The sequence below is a fragment of the Girardinichthys multiradiatus genome, chromosome 22 (genome assembly GCF_021462225.1).
Source record: "Girardinichthys multiradiatus isolate DD_20200921_A chromosome 22, DD_fGirMul_XY1, whole genome shotgun sequence".
NCBI lineage: Eukaryota > Metazoa > Chordata > Actinopteri > Cyprinodontiformes > Goodeidae > Girardinichthys > Girardinichthys multiradiatus.
Genome location: NC_061814.1, coordinates 19,116,329 through 19,133,950, shown reverse-complemented (window position 1 = coordinate 19,133,950; position 17,622 = coordinate 19,116,329). Strand labels below are relative to the sequence as shown.

Here is a 17,622-nt window from a genome sequence, read left to right as displayed (position 1 = left end):
CCCCACACCCTTTGCTGGATTCGAGTTCCAGGTCAGGGGGCTGTGCCCTTGAGCACTCTCTGTGCACCTAAAGCAGCAAATATATGCTTTGAGTGTTTCTGTCTTCTGTACTCTGCATAAATACCATACTCCGAGTTATCTGGGGGAGTCATCTGAGAGTTATTGTAGTGTTTCCGGTAACTGTTAGTGATAACGTTTCTGGAAAAAACTGATTACATTTTAATTGGTGTGGTGTTAAAACAAAGAATATCTATGAGAAAAAAACTCCTCATGCCCACTCTTAAGTAAGGAAGAGGGTCTGTGATGGTGCGGGCCTGTTTATCTTCCAAAGACCCCAGTAGCCTTGTTAGAGTGCCTGGCATCATGAAGTCGATGAAATGCCAGAAAAGTTTTGATAAAAATCTGGTGAAATCCACCAGTAAATTGAAATGAGTCATTAATGTGTCTTTCAGCAGGTTAACGGTCCAGAATAAATGGCCATATCAACACAAAAATGTTTTTGTTAGACACTAAATTTACCTTATTTAATGGCCATCTCAGTTCCCGGAACTAAATTCTGTGAAAAACCTATGGGTTGAGTTGAAGAGAAGTGAGCAGAAGAGATGGCACAGCATGAGATTGTGCAAAGGTCAATACGGAGGGCACTACTTCTAGATTTCAAAGGTCCCTCGCTTTGTATGTTCCAATCTTGTGAGGTTATGAGAGAAGAATAATTGCAATCATGTTGGAAAAAGAGGGTTGTACATACAATTCCCATCTTATTGTGTGATTTTTTTCATGAAAAACTAACAAAATTGACTTTGGTCACAAACAGTGAATACATTTTCACTCTAAGTTTAATTTGATAATTACATACTTTTAATGCTCAGATACTCACAGGATTAAATGCATACATTTGTTAGAATATTATAGCAAAGTAAAAATGAAATTAAATCTTCTCATTTGACGTGTTTGATTAAAATGTATTTGACAAGGATATAACGATGCCAGACAAAATAATTTTCCACAGCCAGGCCTAAATTCCCCCTATTCCGCTGTAACCTCCCTCGTAACCATGGTTACCCTGTCTTTTCCAAGGAGAATTGCTTACTGCAGCATTAGCGTGAAGGAGCTCGTGATCCACTAATCGCATGTTGCTTTCGCCTCTTCTGGTCCAGAGCATCTGTCACTCCCTCTGTGAGCTCACTTCCAGGACTCCCTCTCTTTGAAAACCCAACTGTCATCAAAGTCTTTTGTTTCTTATCTCAAAGCACAGGAATATACCAACAACAATAGCAGTATCATAAAACATTTCTAATGGTTTCTTCTACATTTCTCTTTACTCAATCTCAGATCTCCAGCACTGCCACTACAGAACATCAGTAGCAGCATCTACAGCAGTTCTTTAATGGAATATCCTTATTTAGAAATCTTTGTTGTTCAGTTCATGATGCACTTACACAGACATTCAGTACAGTGCCTTGCAGAAGTGAAAATACCTCTTGACCTTTCCTCACATTTTGTCACATTACAGCCACAAACTTTAATGTTTCTATAATAGAGCAACACAGAGTAGTGCATTATTAAATGGAAGGAAAGTGATACATGTAGTGGCGTGTGTTTAATTTGACATGTGTTTCAGTTAGGGAATTGAGTTACTAAAATAAATGAACTTTTCAGTAATATTCTAATGTTATAAATATGACTTTATTATCATGCTTAGAAAATATCAGCCCATTAGGAGAACTGGGATCTCCTGATCCACTTTTAAAGCTTGTGGTTGGGATCAGATGAGACAAACTGCAAAGGACTGTGCAGCGTCCACTCAGCTGACAGCGGCAGGTTGCGTGTCTCCTGAGGGCATAGAGGTAAAGAGACAATGGGTGTCCCTAATACTAAAGGAAAAGCCCCTAATCCTATGTTAACGTGTCCACATTGATGATTGAAGGAAGCCCACAGGTCCTCCGGCCTCAAAATAGCATCTGGTATTATTGTTTGTCCCCTGCTGCATTCAAAGCCAGCCCCACCCCCCCTTCAGCAGACATGCATACAATCACCACTGTGCTGGGATGAGCCACAGAGAGATTCAAGGTATAGCAAGCCCAGCCTGGGTGTGTGTACTTGCAGCACTGACATTGGTCTTTGTTTGGGAAGGAAAAAAGCTGATTATCAGGGTGACAATAAAGAGCAGAGTGTGCTGGCAGACACAGGAGAGAATGGTAGGGAAAGAGGGAGAGTGGGTGGGATAACCCAGGGGGTGTTTTAGCAAAAGTATTTGTTCCGGGTGCTATTTTGGTTTGGCCCCTCTTGCTGTTTGTAACCTTGGATATCTAGATCACACTGACACCCTCCTCAGACGCCCACTCCCCATACGCTCGGAGTAAATGAAGATGAGGAAGAAGAGAAAGGAGGCTGAGAGGGATGGAGAAGGGTCAGCTATTATGGTAAGTTGGCTTCACCATCTACCGCGTCTGGAAAGAGGCAGGGATTTACTCTTGTTTACAGGTTTAAGGAAAAAGAGAAACACGGGAAAGGGATGGGGAGGAGGAGAGGCAGCAGAGGGATTTGGTGTGCATCCTTTCTAGAATGTGAGCATTTTGTTTACTCACTACAGCAGGGCTAAGTAGACTCCCCTCTCCTCAGCAAACCTTCTACGATCCTTTTCTTCTGCCCTCTAATACTCACCTCTTTACGTTCCCTTCAACCCTTGTCCTGACGTGCATCGACCACAAAGTGAAAGGAGCCCAGAAAGGAGCCCAGCCGATTGCTTGCAGTTTTTCCTGCATACTCTGTCACCTGTGCCAATGACTCCGTGCACTTTACTCCGGCTAGGAGAGACGTTTGTGAGGCTGAGAAAGGAGCTCACTGACAGGCTGAATAGATGACTGGTTGGCTGCTTGGCCACATGACCACTCTAATCTCAGGTTTCACTTTTCGTTATTTGGAGGAGAGAAAGAAAGAGGCAAAGAACTTGAACATGGCTGTGGAAGAGGTTGCAGTTTTTCTAACCCATGTAAGTAGTGCTATCATTAATAGTTACCCGTTTTTGCGGTATGTACTTGATGTATTGGTGTTCTTTTGGCTTAATGTTAGAGAAAAACGTAGGCTATTATAATTGCAACTAACATGAATGCATGTATACAAAAAACCACAAGGACTCCAACTGTGTTGGTTTGTGAGCATAGAAATTCAGTTGATCTGATAAACAGCGTACTATATGCAAATGTGTATTCTTATTTCTTGTTTTTTAGATTAGGGAAAAAAATGCATGTTTATTTTAAGAGTATAGGTATAGTTGGATTATATACTTATTTAGTAACCACCTGGTTAACGTACACTTTTAGGCAACCTTAATCTTATTTTCTAATTTGATCAAAAACCAGCCCAGCTGTTTTCTTGATTTCATGCTCAGCTGCACATAAACATCATCATACTTTAAAATGGAAGCAAGGTCTATTTGTGCACTGAGGGATCCACCTCCAATGTCCAGCTGCTCAGTGAAGGCCTCAGAGGTTTGTTAGAGAATATCAGTGAAGACACAACATAAGACAAAAGAGCACACCAAATGGGCCATGGGTGAAGGTGTGGATAAGTTGAAAGCAGGATTAGGTTATATAACAATATCCCCAAGTTTGAACTTCCCATGGATCAGTGTCTATTCCACCATCTGAAAATATAACGAGTATAACAAAACTGCAAGCCTACCCAGACAGGGCTGGTCACCTGGACTGACAGACTTGGCAAGAAGACCATAAATGAGAGAAGTAGCCAAGAGGGCCATGGTAACTCTGGAGTGGCAGAGATCCACAACTCAGGTAGGAGATTCTGTGGTCAGGACAACTATTAGTTGTGCCCTGCACAAACCTGGCTTTATGGAATACTGGCAAGAAGAAAGCTGTTGGTGAAAGCAATTGATAAGAAAGGGACACAGCAAACAAATCTGGCTTTATGGAATAGTGGTTGAAAGTGATTGTTCAAAGAAAGCCATAAGAAAATGTTTGCAATTTGCCACACATCTTCTAAGGAACATATGTACAATTTTAATTAAATTCAACTAATTTATATAACACCAATATACAAGCGCAATACAAAGCACTTTACAAGGAACAGGAAGAAGGTGCTCTGGTGAGATTAAATCAATATTGAGCTTTTTTTTCGATGCAGACAGTTTTGTGTGGAGGAAAACTAACACTACATATCACCTGAAATACCCTATCTCCATGGTGAAACACAGTGGTGGCAGCATCATGCTTTGGGAAAGCCAATTATCATTTTCCTTCCGCTTCACAATTATGCACTAAACAGTTAAAAGAGTATAAATACTTTTGCAAGGCACTATGTAGATTAATTTTCCACCATATTTTTCCACTGTATTTAACCTTGGCAGGAATGGGGGAAATTAGCAGTCTGCGAGATTCTGTTCAGGGCGGAGTAGGGAAAAAGTGACATAAAATGTTTGCTGTTGTGATGAAGTGGTTTGGCACTGCTGGTTGATGCCGCCCTCTCCCTGATGCCACTCTGTGCTCCCAGCTCTGTGCAGCTCTGAGTTTTGTCCTGTCAGGAGAGCAGAGGATAAAGTTAAACAATACAGCTGCTGGTCTGGCTCTTCTCTTCTAAGCTCCCGCAGAGCCTACTGTGATGACATCAGTAAGGTTTTATTTAACTTACAGTTTTCTCCATGTAGATACATAACACAGAAGTAACTTGAAGACTTTCGTAATAAAGCGCCTTTGTTCTTTAATTGTGCTGATTTTGTGAGTGGAAGAGGATCAAGGGCGGTTCAGTAGAAATTAAATTGCTTTTTAACTCAAAACATAAAACAAATTCTGCTTGGCATCTGAATACCTAATTAATATTGGTTTGGAGTGTTTAATTGTGAGACAGCTTTAGCACAAAAGCAAAAGAAGAACCTAATTACAATAATTCAAGTAATAATAAAAATAACAAACCGAGAAATGGAGAGAACCAGAAAAATGAATGGAATCAAATTGATAATTCCAATTAATACATCAATGAAATGTAAAAATAAAATAAAATACAGTGATTGCTTTTGACTCTGTTTGCAGGGATACGTTTGTTTTACATGGATAATAATAATTACTGCAATACCCATCATCTTTATCATCATCATAATAAAAAAGTAAACTGCTAAGTAAGAAGATGCTACAGCATTACCAGGCCGTTTAATATAAACTAATATCTAATAAATTTAATAAAATCAAATAATGATGCAAAATATAATCTAGAATCAAAGTGAAAACAGAAACATGCCATCAAGATAATAAAAGCAAAATCAAATAAAAATACTCAAGTCATTAAAATTTCCAGAGGATCACACAGTATCTTCAGGACTTGTTAAAACTGTCTGTGAAGTATGAAAGTCCAGCAAAGTGTTCACACAAAACTCTTTGCAGGACAACTGATTTGCTTCAGCATTTAGTTTTTCTTTTAAAATAAAACACAGACAGTGGTCTCTAAAGACAGAGTGCAAGCGAGTGAGATTTTCCTGAATTTGTGGCTGTTTTGAGTCAAGTTTGAAAACAACACTTGTAATTTATTGCATGTGTGTCAGATTTGTCTCCCTCATCCTTTCCCATCCAGCTAACACTAGATTAATGCTCTCCATCAGGCTTAACCTCAATTTTAATGGCCCAGTTCTCTTTGACGTTTCATCTGTCCACACCTAATGATATTTCTCCACTTCACATCCTGTCGTGTGTAATTCTCCATTCACACAAGGCTCTTAAGGTCCTCATTCTGGATGGACTGTAGATGGGCTCTTGAAGTTAGTCTCAACGCTTTTCTGCAGATTTGAAGGCGTAATTTGGCAATAGCAGTGGAGTGCTTCTGGGTGAAATCTACTTAATCTGTGTAAAGAAGTGAAGATAGCTGTGTATTATATAGAGGACCATTTTAAAAACAATGACAATCTCATAAATAATAACCAAAGAACTGCTCTGAGACCCTAAGATTTACATAGCTTTTGAAAACCCAGATTACGGTATGTTCTGCTATGTTTCCGTAACAGTATAATGTCTGTTACTTCAATAACGCTATACGTTTTGCCTGACATCTAAAGAATCAAGCACTGTAAAACATAAATCTCTTAGTGTTTGCCATGTATTCCTCTTGTTCAGCACTGTTACCTGTAAATTTGCTTGTCAGCAGGTTTTACACTGATTGCAGGTTTGTTGACACACAGCAACAAAGCCTCAGTGGGTCACACACCTGGATGCTAAACTCAGGGTGCATCACCATAAGCATGCATTGCAGTTCGGTAAAACACTGGACATCCTTTGGGTTTAGGCACCTATTCAGATGTGCAAAAACACTTAAAGTACTCCACAGATAATGCTGTAGGAGGAATGTCACATGGAGAAATAATAATTTGTGAAGTTTGAGTTTTAGTCATCTGAAAAGTTACTGAAACATTTTTTCTTTGCTCGACACAAAACATTTGCTTTATTTCACTTTAATAATAAAAAAGAAGAAATACAACAAACTAATTGAATGTTTTGAGAGTTGAGCTTCATGCAAAGACCTACTTTGCAATTTTAGGGCAAGTATTCTAACACAACAATAAAATTTAACAGTCTCAAAGCAAACTGGTTGCAACACTTTCCGTCTCTGCTTCTCTTTACTCCTTGCTTTGTAAAGGAGCATTTTTTCCCTGCAAAAAAGTGTTGCTGTGGAAAAATAAAACCGCTTAAAAGTCTGAGACAGCCGTGAGAATCTTGGCTGAGCCACATCGGATTTTTTAAGCTTTAAATGAGATTATTCAGCAGACATATTGACTCTTTTCATCAAGCATATGTTCGAATTATAAAGCATTTAAAGAGAAACAAAAGTTCTTAGTAACTCTGCAACATGCAAAACATCCAAAGAGGAAGGTGAGAAATAAAAACAAGATGCACAATTTCAAAACTAATGCTGAATGTAAAGTAGTGAAGCCAAATGAAAACACACGTGTGGCATATTTTAGCTCTGTCGTCAGAGTGACATTTTCATTCCAGCAGGGCACCACTTGTGCCGTGAATCACACTGATATCAACATGTAGACATAACGCCGTGAACAGAGGTATCTTAACAGGGCATTAAAAGTGCAGAGAGTTTACTTCAGGAAATGTGTGGATGTGACAGCATGGTGGGGCAGAAGCTGGACTGGAGACAAAATGTTTTTAAAATGTCAATACGAAGGGCACTACTTCTAGATTTCAGTGTCCATGACTATCAGAAGATGTCTTTATTCTTTAGACTACAGTTTCACATCTTGTTCTAAGTTTTGCTTTTACAGTGTCTCACAAAAGTTTTCATACCCCTAAACGTTTTCACATTGTTGTTAAAAAAAGCCCCAACATGCTTAATTGTATGTTATTGGGAATGTGTGTGATAGTTGGTGGTACTGATGCCTTGTAGTAAGAGTGGATTCAAATTAAACAAACAGATGGCCTGAAATTTCTAATTAGCTGATTTCTATAGGCTGTTACACAGGATTTTATTCAGGGCTTTCAGAGTTCAAGGGGTTAGATTCAAATGCGTGCTTTACTTGCTACTTTTACTTGCAAAAACCAACACAAAACAGTTTTCATTTTTACATTCAAGTTTGTAATTGTTATATGAGAAAATTTGAATCACATTAAGAAGCGTGAACATTTTGCGTGGCCCTGTAACTCCGTGCTGGAGAAACTTTTGTGATACACAGTGTTTGTCATCGGTTTTGGAATGCAGAAAGAGGCATTTGATGTTACTGAGATTTCAATGTTCTCCAGTCACACTCATCTAGCTGCAGTCTTGATTAGAACATGTTTCTTTATAGTTTTATTATTCACTTCTGATCACTCAGATCTCTGGAAGTTAGAAGATTTTATTGCATCTGCTCACATCTTGTTTTTGTAGTTCAGAGATCATCTCAGTTCAGGCTTGAACCTTGACTTTTCTCATAGCCATAAGAGCAGAAGCATCATTAGTGGTCCATAAAACCGTCCTCTGGGAGTTGAGGATATGGAAAAAGGAAGAACAAATGTCTACATGCGAGCTGATTGTCCGCAGCGATATGAGATTTGGCTTAATGATTTCTTGTAATCAGGAAATGACTCTGCTTCCAGTTAGCATTGCTTCATTTGCCATTTAATTTGTTTGTCTGCACATGAACAGATTAGCACAAATATTTTCCTCCTGCACATTTATTTACAGATTGTCAGTGGAAAAATCTGATGCTGGATGTTTAGCATGGTCACATTTTGGCTCTGAGCCACTGTTTTTCAGCAGAAGGGGGAGGTGGAGGACAAAACTCTGGATTGTCCAGTTTGGCCCAGCTGAGTTCATTCTAAGCGTATCTGGGTCCTAGCCTATATTTAGCAAGTCTGGACCTTTGATAATTCAGGGGAATTTTGGGTTTAAGCTTCTGTTATGAAGGAGCTGTTCTCTCTCCTGATCTCAACAGCTCCACTGCTGAGTTTTACAAAACACTCCATGCAATGCTGCTGCTAAGAAGAGAAAAATGTGCAGAGTTTGCTTGGTGTCATTTTATGTCATATCTAATGTCCTGGGAGCCAAAGTAGACACAGTCAGAAAGCACAACCTTCATTTCTTCTTTTAGTCCTCTCCACATCTTTGTTTCTTCGGCTCTCTCCTCCTCTTCTGTATCCCCTCATGCTCTCTACGTTTGTTATACAGGGGTGCAAACATGCTTACCTCATCATTTTATTTTGGTGTGCAAAGACCTATTTCTGTATTGGGATAGAGGACAGCCAAACAGAATAGAGAGTGAGCTGCTCCTCGTAGCACAGTGACTGTTTCGCTGGTGATCTGTGTGGAAAAGAGAAGGGCTCTGTGGCAGCTGGGAGGTCCACCCGGTCACTGAACTTCCGACGTTTGGGAATCTGAGACTTTTGGATGGAACAAAGCTGAAATAACAGACTGTGTGGGATCTGATGGAGGTTGGAGAAAGACTTTTGGGATGACACGATGTGGAGGACTTCCTAAAATGCCATTTTAAATGCTAGCTGGCGGACTTAACTAGATTCCATTTTTGTGACTATCTGTCGTCTGAAGACAAGATGTCTTCAGACGTCTGAGAAATAATGACAGAGTTCTACCTGGTACAGTGATACTTCTGCTTTTATTTTCTGAATATATAATTGCAGCAGAGTCAGTTGGATATTTACCTCGCATCACTCTTCTTTTATTCTTGTTCTTTTTTTTTTTACTTTCTTTGTTTTCCTGTTTTCTCCAGTCTGACAGTAATGCTAGTTACCTGCGAGCTGCCAGGGCGGGGAACCTGGAAAAGGTCCTTGACTACCTGAAGTCTGGGGTTGAGATTAACATTTGCAATCAGGTATGTTTTACTAAAATACTAACCTTGATACAAAAGCCTCATTTCATCTGTAAAGAAATAAAAAAATAAACTTAGCAATGGCAACTAACTACTCCAAATAATGTTCCTCTCTCAGAATGGCCTAAACTCTCTTCATCTGGCCTCCAAAGAGGGACATGTAGAGGTTGTTGCTGAGCTGCTGAAGCTTGGAGCTACTGTGGATGCAGCCACAAAGGTAAGGCACACCCAGTCTCCCATGGAAGTGGGCTTGGATTCAGTGCAAAACATTGTTTTTGTTAGAGTTCAAAGCAGTCTCTCTAATTAACGACCCCTCTGGGGATTTCTTCTGCCTTTCCTACATTTATATCAGAATACATATTCAATGTGATTTGTTGAATTAAAATGTACAGTGCTGTGAAAAAGTATTTCCCCCTTATAGATTTCTCTGTTTTTGCTTTTTGTCACACTTGTGTTTCCAATAATCAACAAAACTTGAATATCAGATGAGGATGACCACAGGAACTATAAAATGCAGGTTTCAAATTGCATTTTCACTTAATTACAACCAGGCATCATGAAGTAGTGTAATAGATGTTGAAAAGTAACACAATATACCCAGATCTAAAGAAATTCAGGGAACAAATTAAAACCAAAGTCACTGATCAGTCTGGAAAGGTTTACAAAGCCCATTCTAAGCTGTAGGTCTTCAGTGAACCACAGTAAGAGCCATTATCCACAAATAGAAAATACATAAACATTGGTGAACTTTCTTAGGAGAGTCCAGATGACCAAAATTACTTCGAGAGCACATCAACAATTCATTACAAGGTCACCAAAGAACCCAAAACAGGTGTAGTCATCACTTGCCTTCGTTAATGTCAGTTAAACCACTACTGACCAAAAAAAAAAATGAAAAACTTACAAAGGCTTGTTTACCGGAAAAAAAAAGTCTTGATTATCCCAATGACTTTTGTAAAAATATTCTGTAGACTGATGAGAAAATCTGTTGAACTTTGGGAAAGTTGTACAGCAGAGCAGAAAAGAGAATGTTATACACTCAAACAAGCTGGTGGTAGTGTGATGGTCTGGGGATGTCCACACATCAGTTCATGACCTTAAGCTCAAACAAATTTGGCTTATGCAACAGGACAATGATCCTCATCACACCAGCAATACCCTTTCTGAATGGCTGAAAAAAACAAAATGAAGGTTTTGAACTGGCGTAGTCTTGTCCTAAATCCAATTTAGATGCTCTGGCATGACCTTAAATAGGCTGTTCATGCTCAAAATCCCTCCAATGTGGGTGAAAATAAACAATTCAGCAAAGAGGAAAATTCCTCCAGCGAGTTGCAAAATATTCATTGCCCGTTACTGCAAAAGCTTGATTGTTTCCAACAAGGGTTTCAAAACTAGTTGTTAGAGTCAGGTTGGTTTATTAGCTTTCCTGAACAAATGAAGTCATCATTAAAAACTGCTTTTTGTATTTACTTAAGTTATCTGTTTTAGTTTCAAATTTGTTTATCTGAAACATTTTAATAATACAAAAAAAAAAAACTGCATAAAATATGTGAAGGAACAAATACTTTTTCTCACCACTGAATGAAACGAACAAGGCAAAGGTAAGGAGCAGAGGCAGGATACGTTACGTGCTGCATAAATAGATATCCTGGACTAAAAAAACAGTCTGCTCCATGACCTCATCTTTATTCTAATGTGAAAATGGTTTCAGAAACAGAGCCAATGGAAACGTTATTCATATTTGTACCTTAAAGGCTTTTTAGTCCCAATTTGTTGGCTGGTTCAGCATCTCTGCCGCGAGCCTCATGCCTGGTACTGACATAAACATGAGACGCAATAAAATATTTAAGATCAAGGAAAAAAATCTCCAATTAAAATATCTCTGTACTGTGACCCTGAGGATTCTCAGGGATTAGTTTGGATGCTGCACGCATCTTAATGTCATCATATATTGTGATTTGGTGCAGCTTTTGTTGCCAATAGTGAAGATGCCTTGATTTAGAGGTCTCTGAGGTTGTTTGATGGTTTAAGTTTGTTGCGTAGCCACCCTTCTGATATTGCTGGGCTCTAGTTGGGGGGAGAATAAAATAATTGCTTGTCTTTGGTTTATTGACTCCTCGAAATGCTTGGAATGGTGTGATTGTCAGACAGATGGAGATTACAATTAAATATTTATCCTTTCTTGTTGAGTACTGGTGTCAAAACTCCAGAGTAAACTGATTTGAATAATATTGTTGTTTTTTTTTTTTACACCAACGCATAGTAATGCATTATTTTGATGTGGAATCAAAATTATGCATAATTTTCAAATAGTTTGAACAAAACACATTTTAAAGGGGTGGCATTGACCTCCCTGGATCAACATTTGGTTGCAATTGCAGCTAAAAACCTTTTGGGGTTTGTCTCTACCAGATTCACGCGTCTAGGGACTAAATCTTTGTGCATTCCTCTTAGCTCAAGCCAGTTGGTTTTGATGAACAGCGTCAATGAAAAAAAATTTAATAGCACAGGTTCTCAACAGGATTTAAGTCCAGACTTTGACTGTTCCATTCAAACACATAAATATATTTTGGTCTATAAAATGCCATCGTCACTTCGACTGTATGTTTAGGGTCATCCTCCAGAGTCCCTGTCCTTGTGACTTAGTATGGCTTTCTTTCAACAATAGTTTTCTTCTTTCCACTCACTATGTATGCGAGGACTCAATGTACTTGTCCAGTGACCGGTGCTCTGGGGGAGCTCAAGATTTTGTTTTATGACCTAATGCCACTTTGAACTTCTCCAAACATTATCCTTGACCTGGTGTCCTCCTTGGTCTTCATGATCCTGTCTGTTCACCAATGTTCTCTAACAAACCTCTGAGGTCTTCACAGAACAGCTAAGATTAAATTATACATAGCAGGACTCTATTTACCAGTTTGGTGACCAATAAAAGCAGTTGGATTTATTGGATTTAATATGGGGGTATCGGAGTAAAAGGGACAGAATACAAATGGAAGCCACACTTAAGATTTTTATTTGTAAATAAAAAATCGACCATGTATTGTTTTCTTTTACAAGGCATTGCATGTAAAGAGTCACTTCTGCCTCTTCTGTTCTATTATTAGTCTGCTTTAAAATTTAGATGTGTGCTTAATTTCACTGCTACTGAACACAGTAAACGTGACCAATCACTGTTGTGCGAAAGTACATTCCCATATCATATATCCAGAGGACAACATGAGGGTCAGCTCTGCCTTCAGTCCGACCTGGACAGCTTCATAGAAGGTTGGTGTGGTTTTATTTTTAGGCCGAGTCTCATTTATGTGTGGGATATCAGGATCGGAAGTAAAACATTGTTGGCAGAGCAACCGGGGGGATGCCAGAGTCCAAATACCAGTTCAAGCATGTGATCTGTGGAATGGGATTTACTAGATCACATGGATGCAAGCTACAGTGGAAAAACGTAGCACACATACAAGCAAAATGGTGGGACAGGTGGGCAAGCTTAACATGCATTCTCTTGGTTGTTGTGTGTAATCCAGAAAGGAAACACTGCTCTACACATAGCCTCACTGGCTGGCCAGGCGGAAGTCGTCAAAGAGCTGGTTACTAATGGAGCTAATGTCAACGCACAATCGCAGGTGGGACACACACGCGAACATGCGCCTAAATATAAAATGGCACTGAGGTGCCGCTGCTCTGCTGACCTAAAGCCAATATAATGTAATCACACTTCAGTGATGCTCACATTTGTTGGGCTGATAGTGTATCAGGTAGTCAGTGACATTGTGGGAATCACTCAGTGGAAAGGTTTTTAAAGACAGGAGCTGATATATTGCCAACTAGGCCTCTGCTGAAAACTGCTGGCCATGTATTTTACATTTAATTCTGTAAGATCAAGGTGAGAAAGATAAACTTCTTCTCAGTTAGAAATTCATTCTCACTGCTTCCTTTGAAACAGATGTATCCAACTCCCATCCTTGAGAGCTACTGTGTGGCATCTTTTAGATGCATCCCTGTTAAAGCACACTTGTATAAAATGAATGGCTCATTTTCAGGTTCTTGCAGAACTGTGATGGCATGTTGAGGGGTTATTCAGTCATTTGATTGAAGTGTTTTGAAGCAGGTATACACTTAAAGGTTGCAGGACAGGGACTTTTAAGTACTAGATTTACACCCTTGTGTTAAAGTCTGTTACATCAGCGAGATCCAAAGGCAACACACAAGCTTTAACTTCAAACTACCCATGTGGATCTTTTTTTCTCTTGATTTTTGTCACTGATGTCATCAGTAAAGTACACTGAGTCTGGACAAAATACAGCTGCAGTTTCAGCGCATCTTACAGAACTCACTGTATTTATCTGATGTGAATTATTTGTAAGTGTAGGCGAAGGTCTGGTCCAACATGTTTGGAAATAGCTGAGTGTCTGTCTTTTTGCTCTGGGCTGCGTGCAGAATGGATTCACTCCTCTGTACATGGCAGCTCAGGAGAATCACCTGGACGTGGTGCGGTTCCTTCTGGAGAACAGCGCCAGCCAAAGTATCGCCACCGAGGTAAAATGCTCGTGCACATCGGTTGTGTGTTTCTGTGTCAGTGGTATCGTACAGTATGTCTCCATGCATTTGCCTCAGTCACTTGTGATCTTTACAGCTACTGTACTAACCACGTTCATCTCCTCTCCTACTTTGTTTCCTCCTTCTCTTCCTTTTCTTCTCCTGACCCCACTCACCCCATACCTTCCTGTGTCTCCTTCTGTCCCTCATCCTCTTGGCTGTTTTCTGCCACTGAGTTTTCCTTCATTCTCTCTGTCTCACATATTCACTCTGTCTGTTTCCTTCTCTCCTCCTGGGGGCCATGAGGGCCATGGCAGAGCCTCATTGATTCGTAGTGCATGTTGGTGGAGGCAGAGTGACCTTGAGTTGTTCCGAGACGAGGTCCGCTCTGCTCACTGCCTCTCCTCCACCGCTGCTGCCGTGATTTAACGCTGCTCAGTCTGTGGAACTCATAAACGTTCATGCGCACAAACACATGCTCAAAACAACTCAAAGTGAAAATATTGAAATGCTATGAGTACAATGCAATATTAGTTGATGTTAAGCATCTACACCCTCACAAGAGACTGTTGTTGAGGTTGTTCTGTTTTCTCAGACGAACAACGCCATGTCGCTAACCAAAATAATCTTGGTGGAGAATGAGGGTGGTATCTATCCATATGCAACAGACTGTTCGATCATATGTTCCTGTGTTTTCCGGGTCATGGAGGTTTGGAAGCCGATCATGTGGATTGATACAACTGGCAGCCTCCATCCACCTTATTTTAGCAACAATGACCTTGTTAGACTGAGAAAACATAACTTTACAGACTTAACAACTCACCTATATTAAATAATAATAATAATACATTTTATTTAAAGGTGCCTTTCAGGGCACACAAGGTCACCTTACAAAAGTAAAAAGAAATAAAAGGTTAAAACAAATCAGATAAAAAATCAGGAACAAAATAATAGGACCATGTTGCTAATCATGGTAAAAAATGATTGTCTGAACAGATGAGTTCTAAGCTGGGATTAAAAAAGAGAGAGTGGCAGTGTTTCTGATGTCAGGAGGGAGGTATTTCAGAGGCACGGTGCAGATCGGCTGAAGGACCTGAATCCCATAGTGGTCAGACGAGCAAGAGGCACAATGAGGCTGATAGAGGAGGCTGACCTAAGAGACAGGGAGGAAGTGTGGAGGAGGTCAGAAAGTTCTGAAGGTGTGAGGTGATGGATGGCCTTAAAAGTATAGAGCAAGATTTTGAATTCCAGGTGGTATTTAATAGGGAGCTAGTGAAGCTGTTGAAGTACTGGTGAAATGTGACTGGTGGGTGATGTTCTTGGGATGACATGGGCAACAGCGTTCTAGGCAGAAAAAACGCAGGAGCGAGCGATAGCTGTGCAACTGGCAGTGCTGCACAACCACAACTTTACAAAAAGAGGAAGAGACCGCTGAAGGAGATATGTCAAGAGTTTGGTTCAAAAAGGTTCATTGCACAGCCTCTGTCAATGTCAACTTCTGCAGAGCTTGGTCACATACTGATCAGGTAATTTAGTCAATAATTCAACTGTGTTGTAGCAGGGATAAACCTAAAACCTGCAGAACACCCGAGTTGGCCATCCTTAATGTAAAGGGTTAATATCCACTAACTATCTAACCTAGCCTTCCACTGTTCTGAGGATTTATTTACTTTTCTTCACACACTGCAATATGACTTCTTTCTATTATAGGTAAGGGGAAATAATTTAAAAATAACTTTAATAGACTTCACATTACTTCATTTTAAGATATCCAAACTATTCCTTAAATTCCTGCAGATGCACTATAAATGTAAATTCTGTCTTTAAAGAAATTCAACATGACTTCATTTGTTAAACCTATATTTTGTGTCTCATTGCCACATGACCCAAGCATGTGAGATATGAGTAAACATCTCTAAATAATCTGCCTTAAACCTGCTTAACCACCAACAACCTGCCATTCTTTATCAGTCGAACTATAAGTGATGCATTTATCCATTTGGCATTATTGACCTTCTCTGTCCCCTCGTATGTAGGACGGCTTCACCCCTCTAGCGGTGGCCCTCCAGCAGGGCCATGACCAGGTGGTCTCCCTGCTACTGGAGAACGATACAAAGGGCAAGGTGCGTCTCCCTGCCCTCCACATCGCTGCCCGCAAGGACGACACCAAGGCCGCGGCCCTGCTCCTGCAGAACGACCACAATGCCGATGTCGAGTCCAAGGTGTGTAGCTCAGAGCATGCTGGTCCTTCAGTCAGCTGCTCATTTTAATGTCCAATATTTTTGCTTAAAACACAGATGACATTGGATTTCTTCACTAATTTTGTTTATTACGTTATCCTCTTTCTTGTTATCAGAACTTGTTCCAGAGATATATTTTCTATTTCTATTAATTTATTTATTTTTTGCAAAAAGGAGAAAAAAGCAAAAGCTGCTAATGTAGTTTGTGCAGTAATATGAATGACTCAGATTTAATTAGATACACTTTATGCATGGCAACCATATTGGAATGTTGAACTTGGTCTCCAATTTTCCCAGTGAGAATTCCGACTTCAGGTGGCGCTTTTGTTGTATTTTTGACCAGGAATTTGGAAAATCCGACTTTCGAGTAAAAAAGTCGGATTTTTCTTTTAGTGACTCCTTTATCTTTTATATTGTCTTGATCAAAAATTCTTTTTCGCGCTCTGAAGATCTAACCCCACCCTATCATAATGCACGGTGGCGGTTTCTAACTTTTTCACAGTACTGCAAATACAACATACGATTCTACAGGAAAACTATTTTAAGCTTCAGAATACTAGTCGCAATGCTGAAATCTTATTCAAATCTGAGTTTGACTCAGGGTAAATAATTTCCCACTGAGCTCCTTTTCTCCTCTTTGCTCCTCCTCTTTTCATGCAAACTGAGGCTCTTTCTGCTTTTTTTTTCTCTCTAACTACCTATTCTCTCTTCTTTTGCCTGGCTCTGTAGATGATGGTGAATAGAACAACAGAGGTACACATATATATATATGTACATTATGTAGTCTCCTCATTGCAGTTCATACAAACCAACGACAATCACTTCAGTGCCCCCAATCCAATGCAGTTATGTTTCTGCAGCCCTATATAATATTCCCCTTTTCCATTTTAGCTCATGTCTTCCTCCTCTTCATTGCGTCATTATGTATACCTCAAGTCATGGAGAAAGAAAACAAGCATGTTTATACCAAAACAGAGATAAATCTGGAGCTAGAGGCTTGGGTATCAAGATTTTCCTTGATTTCAATGGTTTCATGGTGACCAAAAATGTCCAAGGTTTCTCTTTCCGGTAAATTTATTTGTGAATCCTGACAGAATTGTTATCTTTATGTGCCCTAGCGAAGTCTATGTCCATGAAACTGATTAACATGATAACCAGTGATCGCATGCAAAGTGGTTATCATCCACTGAATAGCTGCAGTTTGTCTATAACCTGCATGGCAGTCCCTTTAAGCTGTAAAACATCTTGCTTTCTAGGACAGGTGCTTGGTCTGTTAGTTTTTAGAGATCTTTAGCATAAAGTGCCTTGCAAAATGATTCATACCACTTGGAGCTTTTTCACATTTTGACTTTAATGTATTTCATTGGGATTTGTTTATGAGAAACCAATACAGAGTAGCATATTTTGTGAAGCAGAAAATCAAACCCAATTTTTGCTATTTTAAACCTGAGTTGATACTTTGCAGAACCATGTTTTGCTGCAGTTACTGGTCCAAGTCTTCAACAGTTTTGTCTCTTTCAACTTTGCAAATAG

The 17,622-nt window shown here is 39.6% G+C and overlaps 1 protein-coding gene across 1 annotated transcript in view; it reads left to right on the top strand.

The window, feature by feature from the left end:
• The window catches only part of LOC124859636 (ankyrin-3-like), a 115,617-nt gene that overhangs the window by 22,470 nt on the left and 75,525 nt on the right, over positions 1 to 17,622 (top strand). Inside the window, exons 2-6 of the mRNA XM_047352527.1 lie at positions 9,215 to 9,316; positions 9,432 to 9,530; positions 12,838 to 12,936; positions 13,751 to 13,849; positions 15,886 to 16,071. Coding sequence (XP_047208483.1) covers positions 9,215 to 9,316; positions 9,432 to 9,530; positions 12,838 to 12,936; positions 13,751 to 13,849; positions 15,886 to 16,071 — 585 coding nt within the window. The remainder of the gene's footprint in view (positions 1 to 9,214; positions 9,317 to 9,431; positions 9,531 to 12,837; positions 12,937 to 13,750; positions 13,850 to 15,885; positions 16,072 to 17,622) is intronic.